Source organism: Lichenostomus cassidix, chromosome 1, assembly GCF_008360975.1.
Source record: "Lichenostomus cassidix isolate B80296 chromosome 1, HeHo_3.0, whole genome shotgun sequence".
NCBI classification, from domain to species: domain Eukaryota; kingdom Metazoa; phylum Chordata; class Aves; order Passeriformes; family Meliphagidae; genus Lichenostomus; species Lichenostomus cassidix.
Window position 1 is genome coordinate 79,800,209 of NC_139479.1, and position 12,360 is coordinate 79,812,568.

Genomic DNA, 12,360 nt, shown 5'->3' on the forward strand with positions numbered 1-12,360 from the left:
GAGAAGCCAGTGTCTAACCTGTCCAGCCTGTCTGAAGCTTATTGCAGGGCAGTGTCTTGCCTGCATGTCTATCAGCTGTGGGCACAGTTACCTCCTAACCAGCTGTGTCCCTCTCCTCAAACAGACATGGGTTTGCAGTTTTAGCCAAAGGTGGCAATCAATGGAAACAGCACAAAAATAGTGCTATTAATATTTTTTTCATAAGCAGACCTGCTGATTATATCCTAGAATCATAAAATGGTTTGGGTTGGAAGGGGCCTTAAAGATCATCCAGTTCCAGCCTTGGAGAGACATAAAACCCAACTACAATGTGGCTGTGAGCAGTGTCCCTTTCTGACCATGCTTAGAGCAAGACTAGATAATCTCCTAAGATTTCTTCTGCCCTCAACTCTTCTATGATTCTGTGTAGTTATTATACAGTAATTTATTTACATATTTGAGAATAATAATCAAGTTGTGCCTATATTAGTAAGAGGGTGAAATGATGCCGTGCTTACAGTTTAAATTGCCACCAAATATGAATAGGCAAAAGCCCAAGAATGAGTTCACCATGACTGGTGGTGGTTTTGTTATGGTACGAAATTTCAGTCTTGGATAGGATTAATTCCATTATTTTGTGACCGCCATATAAATCTGCTTAATGAAAAGTTCTTGTAGCTTGTTCAAATGTATAAAATATATTACACTTGCAAACCTATTTATAGACCTGGCTAAAAATACCAGTGCATGTACGCATGTGGGTATGTGATGGTGTTTAATATATTTGGTGACAAGCTAATACACATGGCTGGCAATGACGAGACCATGGCAGCCCAAGAATAACACTTTGGAGACATGATAACTATTTCCATGAAGACATCAGCCTAGTGCTCAGCAGCAATAAAGAGAAAAATTATTAGGAGCAGAGTAGAGAATAAAGCCAAGGAGATGACTGTGCAGCTGGTGGGTGTTTCTGTGGTGCTACCAGGACTTCAGTCCTGTGTGCAGGTCTGATCTTAATCACTTGGACATGATGCTGGCCAGGATTCAGGAAGGAGCAGCAAAGATGATCAAAAGCATGGAGAGGCTTCCAAACATGGGATAACTGACTATGCAGGGACTCTAGCCTGAATAAGATGTAATTCAGAGGAATATAGCTTCACTCTGCAAATTCATGCATAACACTGGAAGAATGGGTGCATAGAGTCTGACTCTTCACAGTTTCTGCCAGTATCAGAGAGTTTGGCTATCAATTACAGTCACTAAGACGCAATTTCAGAGCAAACATAAGGTGATGGATCTTCATGTAATAAGTGAGAAACACACAGAACTCCGTGTCCAAGGGTGTGGAACGAATTAGTTTTACATAAGGACTGGGCAAGTACTTTAAAGAGAAATCAAGGAATTTCTTATTAGACAAACTACCTTAGACTCAGGAGATGCACTGGCATAGAAAAGGTTCGAAGCAGAAGGGTTTTACCCTGTGATCATTCTTCCATAGATGTGTCTGCAAATGAATTCAGATATTAGAGAAGGGGGGGCCTTGGTGTGAATCAGTATAGCCTGATGAATTGTGCCTTTGCTCAGCCTTTTAGAGGCAAACCCTCTGGAGATTTGCAGAGCTGGATAGTGTTGCAGTAATTGCACAGCTGGATAGTAGCTCCATTTAAGTGTTAATAAATTCCATGTAGCTTTTGAAAGGATGGGCTTTCTCCAGTTTCTGTATCAGATTACGAGTTACAAAGAGAGAACCAGTTGAATTCTCCCTGCTTTGCATAGTCTTAGTATTTTCTTTTCTTTTTCTATGAATATGAGGACTTTCCAGATCAAGTATCACAACATTATCTTAAAGCCCAAAAGGATATACTGATGCCAAATCATTTCTTGTGGCATGCTGTGAAAGAGCAGTACTAGTGAAGAAAATGGTAGTTGAGCCTCCCTGTATTTGCTTATGGGGAATTCAAATAGCAAAGTACAGCTCTTCATGACCAAAGGCAGCAATTAGAGAATGCAGTGCTAAAAATATATGCATAAATAACATTTCCTTCAGAGCATATATGTATAAAGATTATTTTTTAAAGTTGAAGTTTTGTATTGTTTAGAAGCCATGTTTTACTGTTGCACTTTGTAAGTGCTGAGTTGTGGAATGAGCTCTACTGTCATGACAAAAATAGTCTTCAAGTATAGTAAGTATTTCTAAGGTAAAAAAGGTTCCTTGACTAGGACACTGGTTTTAAACTCCAGCAGTCAGCTAATTCCCAGCTCCACTGTGTAACTTTCAGAAGCATTTCTAACTCAGTATTGAGCATCAAGACTGCTTGACTGTGGTTGCATCCGCTTCTCTTCCTTGCTTCTCTGGGGAACCCGGGTCTGGCAGTGTAGCTAATAGGCAGTCTGGGTCACTCAGTGATGTCTTGTCAGGTCAGTCATACAAAATGCAGTCTGAAAATGGTCCTCAGTATCTCTTCTCCCTGTTTTGAAACAAATCAAGTGATGCTTTTTCGTTCCTGTCATTCATCTTCCAGCCTTTAAAGGTTCCTGGGAGAAGAACTGCCTTTTACTCTGTTTCTTCATTGGCTGATATATGAGTATACATACCTAAATCATGCAAGATGTGTGATTATAGTGTAAGTGAGGGAGATCCAGTTAGAAATAAATCTGTCCAAGCTAATTATGATGTAGTACTTGGGACAATTTAAAGGCACAAGAAAGGGCCTAGAATTCCAGCAGGAAAAGGATTTGCTGATGCCAGAATCAGGGAGGGAGAATGATTTTGAACTGGTAAGCACACATCTAGGGAAAGAGAAGGAGGTTTTTAGGATGCAAAGGCTGGTTAGGAGGGCAAGTATGGCATACACAGACTTTCTTCAAAGAAAGGAGGACTATTCTGCAGGTCCAGAGTGACTGGAGGTTCACTGCAGACCTGTGTAATAATTCATTGAATTCCTTTTTTTTCCCCCTCTGCATAAATAAACTAAAGTCTCCTGCAAAGAAAACTGTTGAAAGGAAGGATGATCACTGTTTATTCACCTAACTTGGAAAATGAACAGTCCACTTGCCTTTCTGTAAAGGCTTCTCTATTTCCCTTAAATAAATATAAACAGCAAAGGGTTTATATATGGTTTTCAACATTCTGGGTTTTCACCAGTTTTCAGGGTTTTTTAGTAGCTTTGAAAATGGTGGATCTAATTAGTCTTTCAGATGACTGATCAGGAGGGAAGGAAATGGTGGTGAAAAAACAGATTTAAACTCCGTGAGGCTTAATGGACTGAGAATCATGGAAGTTCAATCTGGTCAAAAAGCCTGTCTCCATCAGCAAAATATGTATGTTTCAGGGGAATTCCAAGGCTGATGATGTAACCATTTTGGAACCTTGTAATCACCAACATTAACTCATCATGGCTTTTTTTCCTCTCCTTTTAATCTGAAGGAGCATATTTGTAGTACTGACTCTTCCAAGAGGAGAGAATAGATGGTTCCTTAACTTCAGGAACTTTGGCCATTAATAAGCCACAGGTCAAACTAAAATATCAGGCATTTTATTTTTATGCCATTTTGTTGCTCATCATAGTTTTATAGCCCTTAACTGACAAAGACTTCTTCCTAAATGCCTTTTATTTTTAAAAGGCACTGTGGAACTACTGATGACAGCATTTCCAAATTTACAGATCTTGAAAACAAGTCAGATTGGTGGATCTCAAATCCTGTTAAATATCATCACCTTTAAGAAAGCTTACTTCTTTTAAAATTTATTTTGTTTTAATTATTGTGAGTTGTATTCATGACATGAAAGGTGTTGAGGCCACTCGGTATTTTGCATAAAACTAGGCAGATTTTTTAGTTTGAAATTGCAGGACTTAAAAGTGTCCTTGTGGTGAAAGGTGGAACTGACATTTCTTTCTCAGTGAATGCAGAAGTGGTAATTACAGAAACACGACTACAAAATATCCAAATGTAGAAGAGTGTCACTATGGATAGACCATTTGGTAGACAGCTTGGCTGGCTGCTGACCTGCAATTTCTGTACTTTATAGGTGATGGAGCTATTCTGTGCTCCCATTCTCTGGTCGCTTTCTCATCACATTTCTATTTATTCTTATTAACTTCTTTTTTTAAAAAAATCTGTAAAACTGGTATAAAAGTCCTTATCCTGTAAAAGCCAATTTCCATCAGTTTTACAGTGTACTTAATTGATCTGATTGCATGCAATTCAACCCTTTTTTATGAGGGGTTCAGAAAGTGGTCAGAAGGTGCTGGATAAAAGGGATAAACAAACCAGTAATGTCTCAGACTTCACTTATATACTGCATTGACCTCATAGGTTCATACCCATCAAACTCTGAAGGAGCAGGGATTTGATTTTGCAAGACCCTTGGAATTCAGCAGAGTGAAATCACAGTGAAAGTGGAGAGACTTTGCTGTTATTTTCTGTAAGGCATTTTGTAACAAGAAGGAGTAAGAAAATACAACCACAAGACCTGACTTTTAAAGTCAAACCTTACACAACTGCAGTGTATGACTTTTGGCAAAATTTTAAAGTGCTGAAGCAGTAAGCACTTCAGGGACCTGACAGCTTTAAAAAACAAGGCCAGTGCTCCTTGTGCCACAGTGTGTTTCTGTCTGCAGAATGTGAATAATAATGTGTTTTAACTCACGGGGACCTTCTATACATATTATTTTTCTTTGCTTTGAGAAGCCCCAGATATTAAAATATTGCAAAAATTTCCTTTGTCTCTCTTTCAACTTCTGTAATAGTGTATTCTGGAAGAAGGAAACTTGACTGTGTAACCAGTTTGAGTGACCTTCAGACTGTATGCCCATTCTTGCTCACATTTTTCTGACATTTCTGTCAACTCACCATACTGAGCGCAACCCTATTCTGCTTGAGAACAAATATGGCATTAATCTAAATATTTTAAAGGGAAATTTTTTCTTGAAATGCATCCTTCTGTCCATGTAGATTAACTGGCTTGCCATAACAGATGGTAAGGGCATTTATAACTGAGATTCTGGTAGCTGACTTGTGAATATGTTATGCTGGGAGGGGGAAGAGGAGCAAAAGGTAGAATAGAGAGAAGAATAATTAGATAAAAGGCAGGGAAGAAAGGTGTATATGTATAGGACAGGTTAAATCCATGAAGATTTCAATGGCAAAATTTCTCTTCTTTATAGTCTGCACCTTTCCTGATTTAGGAGTACAGGGCATAAGATTGTGTTGTTACAACCAGCCTCCAGTCATCACAGGTAACTAATATATAGGTAACTGATATGCTATATGGTTAGCTAAACACATGTGGTCTCAATGAGACTGCCTACATTTAACTGAGGACTTCTCACTGGCAAGGATTTGGAAGGAATTGTAGACTCAGAATGAAAGCCAAGAGGAAGTTGAGGCACTCATGACATTGAAAACATAAGTTTGAACGTAACATGTGACTGTGCAAACATTCTTGATGCCTCTGAGAGCTTTGTTCCGTGCATAGACTTGCAGGAGCATCAGTGAGACAAGCTGCAGTGTCACACTCAGCAGAGCAACAAAATGATCAGTGGTATAACTGATCTCAGAACAAGGTGAACAGTCCTTAGGAAACTGGATAGAACAGACTTAAAACCACGCAAATTGCATAAATAGAGTGAGGAACAGACAAGGTAATTGCCAGTTTTCAGAAGTAAGCAACCTTGGCTAAGTAAATGGTATTCTTTTTTATTTTAATGAATCAGACCAACACCTAGACATAAGCATCCCATGAAAAAGGACTAAGTTTTTGAAACTACCTCTCTAAAATTGTCCAAGTAATGAAGAGATTGTGACTTCTTTCAGTTCTATTGATCAACTAGTGATTGCAAATCAAAATGATGTGAGAATGCTCTAATTATTGATTTCAGTAGTTCTCAAGTCTTTCATTTGTTGTTGTAGCATGAATTAGAAGATCTTATGTTTCTGAAAAAATTTTCTCCCCTTTGGGAAAGTATCATTGTAACTTTTTTCTTGCAAATGGAAAAGCCTTCTCCACCAAAAGTACCTGTGCTGTCAGTAGCTGCCAAGGCTCTCGTCACCTCCCTCATCACCTTGATGGATGGTCCTTAAGGGCAATAGTACCATTTGTACTAGAGTGACTTTGGTACTATGAGCACATATGTGGAATAGGAGAATGGCATAGAGCTGAAGAGTGACATGTGCACACAATGGTCCCATGGGACAAATTAGACCTAAAGGCTTCTGTCCAATGTGCCATTTCCCTTAAGAGGATTTACAGGACATGGAAGTTAAATGGGCTGGGGGAAGTCATAGGATAGATTTGAGGTGAGGTGGAACACCACCATATAGTGTGTTTGTGTGGTGTCCTGGTCTCAGCTGGAATAGAGTCAGTTTTCTTACTAACTGTTGGTACAGTGCTGTGTTTCAGATTTAGGATGAGAATAATGTTGATAACACACTGATGTTTTAGTTGTTGCCAAGTAGTCTTTATACTAAGACAAGGACTTTTCATCTTTACATGCTCTGCCAGTAAGAAGGCTGGAAGGCATAGGGTGTTGGGAGGGGACACAGCCAGGACAGCTGACCCCAACTGGCCATAGGGATATTCTATACCATATGGCATCATGTTCAGTACATAAACTGTGAGGAAAGCTCACCAGGAGCCGCTGCTCAGAAACTGGCTGGGCATTGGTTGGCAAGTGTAAGCCCATTGCATTGTGCATCACTTGTTTTGTATATTCTAATTATTTTTATTATTACCACCATGATTATAGTTTCTTCCCTTCTCTGTCCTAATAAACTGCCTTTGTCTCAACCCATGAGTTTTCTTGCTTTTACTCTTGTGATTCTTTCCCCCGTCCCACTGTGGGGGGAGTGAGCAAGCAGCTGTGTGGGGCTTGGTTGCTGGCTGAGGTTAAACCATGCCACATGGAAAAAATAGTAAAGTCATATGGTGAAAATACATCTGCCTGGGAAATTTGCCATAGCATGGAGAAAAAAAAAAGCTGACTTTAAAACAAGATCTAGTAGGAAAACTGTTCAGGCCAATTTCAGATGCCATAACTTGGCTGCTTTTGCTCCAATACTGGCCAGCCCAGTCGCATTACTATTGAAAATATTTTCAAGATCACTGCTGGTTGAATTGAGTCCTGGAGTGCAGCCAAGTGGCCCTTTATCAATGTGAAAGGGCAGCAGCACAAGAAAAAATCACAGAGTAGGGGCTGGAGATGGAATATGGCTCTCTGCCTGGGTGATATCCATCTCAGACAGAACAATGAGGCAGGGCATATCTGCACACTCTCTGAGATGTGTTTTGTTTCTCCCAGACAGTCACAGACCCTTAGCAAGGTCTGGGAAACCAGCTTCACTCACCTACCTGTGATGTGGTGTTGTGCAGCCTTGAACTGAGGAAGAGCATGTCTCTCCACGCATTACATCACTGTCACACCTGGTTACAGCCTCTCAAAAGTAAATGAGCCATGCCACCACAAAGACAGATCCTTAATCAGGGTGTCTCACACTGTGTTCTAGAGATTAAAATCCTCAAGTCATGGAAAGAAGTGCTGTCACTCAGTGTTTGCTATTGTAAACTTCCTCTCATTCTCCACCAGGCACACACAAAGGCTGTTCGAATGAAGGTTTTTGTAAAGGATACCTGGAAATGCAGCACTAGCTTGGGTTGTGTGGGGAGATTACTGAGGTATAGGTGGGAGTTAATGTGCTAGCTCTGAAACATAAAGGGATATTTTACATTGGTGAAAGCTTTCTGAAGCCTTTCAGTTCTTGTCCAGTGGCATTTGAAGACGATGGTATATCATCTTTAAAGGTGATGTGTGTGTACAGTCTATTGCCATGTACCAGAAGACTGAAAGAAAAGCAAATTTCTTCATCTTCCTGAAACTTCAAGAAGTAGCTGTAATGGCAAGCTTTTCCTTAAGACAGTGAGCAGGCTGTTTCCTGAAAGGCACTCATTAAATTTAACTTTCATCTTTACAGCGTTGCATTTATTGCATTCATTTTTGTTTGCCAAATCTGGTCTTTGTTCTAGTTAGGAACAGGAAGGCTAAGTTACATTTTGAAGATGTGGTAAGAATTTTGGAAGTCGGAGCACTTAGTTCTTTCAGAATTGAATCTGAAGAGGTGTAGAAATAAAGGAACAATGATAAGCCCTTGTTTCTTCACTGGCAGATCCTGGTATCGTATCCAAGATGTTTGCAATACATCTTAGCCAGCTGAGGAAAGACTAGAGGTGTGAGAAAATTGACCTTTAAAACTGAGTCCTTAACAAGAGAGTTTTCTTTCTGAATTTATCCTGCTTTCTTCAAGGTATTACAACTTTATGAAGTATGGATTTGGGTGGGGTTTTTTTCCACTTTAGAGAGTACATAGCAGAACTGTATCCAGAGTAATGGATTTTAATTACGATGACATAACATTGCATAAAACCAAATGTTTTTCTGTCCCATAATTTCCATATCCATAAACTTGGTGTTAGAGAGAGATACTTTAAAATACGTATCTAAGAGGAGAAGGACTACACTTACCCTCAGGCTCAGTTCCCAGAATGAAGAACTTTCATGGAAGAGAGTTAGTTTAGAGAAATCCGTGGTACAGCTGCTATACGCAAGCTGCAAACTATGGTTTAGCGAAGAAAGGATAACACCTGCAGCTGAAGAATTTCAGTCACAGTTATAAGGTATTGAAGGAAGGGCAGGAGATGGAAAGGGCATCAGTTCTGTGCTACCGTAGGACAGGTTAAAGTTGCAGGTGGTGGAAGGAAAGAGGGAAACAGAGCATGTCCCATCCTAGGGAGAGCTACAGGATGTACTAAAGGAATTTCATTTGGGTGGGAAATCCTATTCTATCCCTCAATCTGGCTATCAAGTGAATTTTGAGGAGCTTTCTATCTTTCATGACTGAGAAGTCAGTACTGATATAAATTCTTATAGATCCCACTTGACTTACTCTGTCTGACCACTTCTAGAGGAAGGCACCAGAGAAAGGCAGCTATGCAAATCACAACCCCTTCATTTGGTGGTCAGTTAAGGTACAAAAACTTTACCTCCTCCAGATGATTTTATGATACAGTATTTAAAATGTAAGAGTGAAGAAAAAGCAATCAGTCTTCCAAGCATCCTTGAAAATACCAAATGATTGGTTACCAAAGGATTTTTCCTGCAGTTTAATTTAGGTGAATTAATTAATCTATATCTGTTTCAACCACTGTGATCCTGGAATGGCTGGTGAATTCCTAGGGGCTCCTGCTTTCTATTTAGACTAAGCTCTTCAAGGCAGCGTCTGTTTATGGCTGTCTCTCCATGATACCCAGAAGACCTCTGTGCAGATCTCAGAAACTTATAAGCACTACTAGAATGTAGTATTGGAAGAAGAAAAAAAAAAAGACATTTTAAAACATTAAAAGGTTTTACAGGAAACAGTGATTTTTAGTCCTGTAGTTAGTTTTGCCCTCTGCTAAATATTGCTAGAGAAGAGAACTCACTGATATCACTGCTTGCTTACTTTGGCCTGAACTTACAATGCAGAGTCACAGTCTGGGTTTGTTTTTTTTCTTTTCTTCTTTTTTTTTCTTTGTTCTGACAGAAAGATTTCGGGATTTACTGCTTCTACATTCAAATCAAGATACAGAGATTCTGCCCATCTTTCAGCAGAGACGCTATCCCAAGTAAGTAAGATTGTCTTCTTGGGAGAAATAAAATCTTTATCTATTTGCAGTGAGGGAGAGTAAGGAATTTATAGCACTGTACATGCTTTGGGTGTGAAGTCCTCAGGCAGAGCTGTCAGGGAGCCACACTTGCACTGATCTCTGCAGGCTTTTGAGTGGTGTTGGGAAGAAGCAGACATGCTTTGCAAGCATGCCCAGCTGTCAGTGGGGAGGTGGTGGTGGAGCGCAGATGTTAAGTTGCCTGGATCAGTGTCTGATGGAGCTTTGTTTCACTGTTGACATAGATAGATGTCTTGTCAGGCTAATCTCCACTCTTGTCTTCTGGGATTCCATCATTTATGGTGACAGATTCCCTTGAATTTTAACAGGCTTTCCTCTGAAAGCCTGCAAACACTAGGAAATGGTTTTTTCTGCCTTTTTTAGGGTGTGTGTTTGCCTGTATCCCTAAGGGGTTCAAAAGGATAGTGTGTTGTGTTTAGGAGTTCTTGAATGTATTGAAAACACCTCTTCTTTTTCCAAGTGACATACCTGACTGAAATAACTAAAGTTCTTTGCTGCTATATTGACTAGAACTTTCAACTGAGTCTTGAACAGAGACAGTGAGGGGGAAAGAAGTAGTAGTGCTCACATTAACCCTGACCAGAATGAGCAAGGAAAGAATGCTGGTGCAGGGTGGACAGAGGGAGGAGAAGGAAGAAAGAATGTATGAAGCCAGACCCCCAGTGATGATGGCAACAAGCAAAGTTATTTGGTTTAGTTATTATTGTTCGGAGGTTTCTGAAATGAGAAGCCAGTGGAGCTAGGTGTTAAATCTCTTCAAATCTGATAATCCAAAGTTTTTTTTAAGAGCAGACAATTAGAGAGGCTGAGTTCTAAAGCCAGTCACCTCCTCATTGTGAATACTTGAAAATAAAAATACTCAATGATGAAATCCTGATTCTGCAAATGGTGAAGTTTTGCTTTGACATCAAGGGAAACACAGTTTTACTCCCTAAATTTCTTGTTTGCTTTGTCCATTGTCACTATATTACTGGAATACTGTGGGGGTACAATGTATGAAACAGTGGAAGGCACCTTATGTGGATGGATTGGTCTGCTTGTTTCAATAGAACTTCCATAAATTACTACTTTTCTCCTCATCCTTTGAAACCCTGGCAGTACAATGCTTTGCTTGGCTTAGATTATTTAATTTTTGACAGGGACACTGTCAGACTGTTCTGAGAAACCACTTCATTGTCCTTCCTCAAAGAACAGACTTATCTCTGTATAAATCATTCCTAAGATGTTTGACTTTCCATTTCATTACACTCAATTTATTGCTAGCATTCTTGGCAAAAAATGTACTAACAATATTACACAATGTGAGATTCATGGGCAAATGAGTTGTCTGTTGTCTTCTGACAGTGGAAGCATTCAGCTCTCCAAAGACAGTAGAGCAGATAGCTTGTATGGAGCTCAGCTGGTGTTTGAAGTTACAGTGGCCTTGCATCACAAAAAGTATGCATGTTTTCAGCCACATTACTTGCCAAGATTGACTGATTCCTCTAACATAGAAAAGTCAGCCAAATGTTGACACCTAAACAAAGAGAAGTTTGCATATGTTCTTAAAAGCAATAGATTCTTGTTTATAGCATCATTAATTGGTGCAAATTTGCTTGCTTGTTACAGAAATTTATCGTTACAGCTCATTTAGAAACTGGTTGAACACTATTGACATGTCCAAAATTCCCCAGGGATTGTCTTTTGAGCAAAGTGCTTGTGTTCACGAAGGTAGAAAACCTCTTCATCTCCATAATATAGTTTGTCTTGTTCCTGTGTCATTTCTTCCCCTTGCCTATTCTCATTTTTACTGAAGGGTCAGTTAACAGAAATTAAGGTAATGGAGAGACAGATCTCATAAATCAGTGTCCCTTCATTGACTTCAGCTGAGCAGCGTCTGGTTGTACTACATAAGGATCTGAGCAGGAAGGTCATTTTGATGGGACATTGTCACAGGGCACAAACTGGAGCTTGTAATGATTAAAGAAATCCTAAGATTATTGAAGGTTAAATATAGAAGAGAATTCTTAGTAATGACTTAGCTGAATAGCTTGACTAAGCAGGGCTTAGTAGGTAGAAAGGATAAAAGTTTTCACATATTTAAGAGCCATATGTCCAAAGGAAGGAGATAGGATAGGAGGATGTTCAGCACCATTGAAATATTCAGAATTATTGCAATAAATATTAAAGGCTAAATGGGCAAACTATAATCCATCAACTTTTGAAAGAAATAGAAACCTTGGTGTTCTTCTTGGTGTTCTAAATTATGTTCTTGTACATTTATTACATTAAGACCTGAACTCTTTCCCAGGAGATAGCACGATTATTTTAGGTGCATGTTGTTCTCAGAGAAGATGTCTGTTCACTGGAATGGCTGGAAGAAGTTTTGTAGAATATGCATGGACATTTTCCTGGATTTTCTGGGGTAAACGTGTCAAAGAAAGATGCTTAACCCTCCTAGCTGATGAAGAGATGTGATATCTTTTTACTGTCCTTGTATTTGCCTGAGTTTACTCTGATGACCTTGGCTTAGCCAAGGAGCCAGTACCTGCTCTGGCAAGCAGAGGAAACCACAGAGAGGCCTGATCTTACAAAGACTTTTTGATGCCTCAAGTGACTGATGTGGTTCAGAAATCAGATGTTACTAAACTTCCGTCATCTGCCTCATCTGGAAACTGACC

General features: G+C 39.5%; 1 protein-coding gene across 2 annotated transcripts in view; it reads left to right on the forward strand.

The window, feature by feature from the left end:
• The window catches only part of NOX4 (NADPH oxidase 4), a 112,695-nt gene that overhangs the window by 56,453 nt on the left and 43,882 nt on the right, over positions 1 to 12,360 (forward strand). For both annotated transcript variants that reach the window (XM_085065300.1, XM_085065308.1), the window contains exon 13: positions 9,559 to 9,640. In XM_085065300.1, the coding sequence (XP_084921426.1) occupies positions 9,559 to 9,640 (82 nt within the window). The remainder of the gene's footprint in view (positions 1 to 9,558; positions 9,641 to 12,360) is intronic.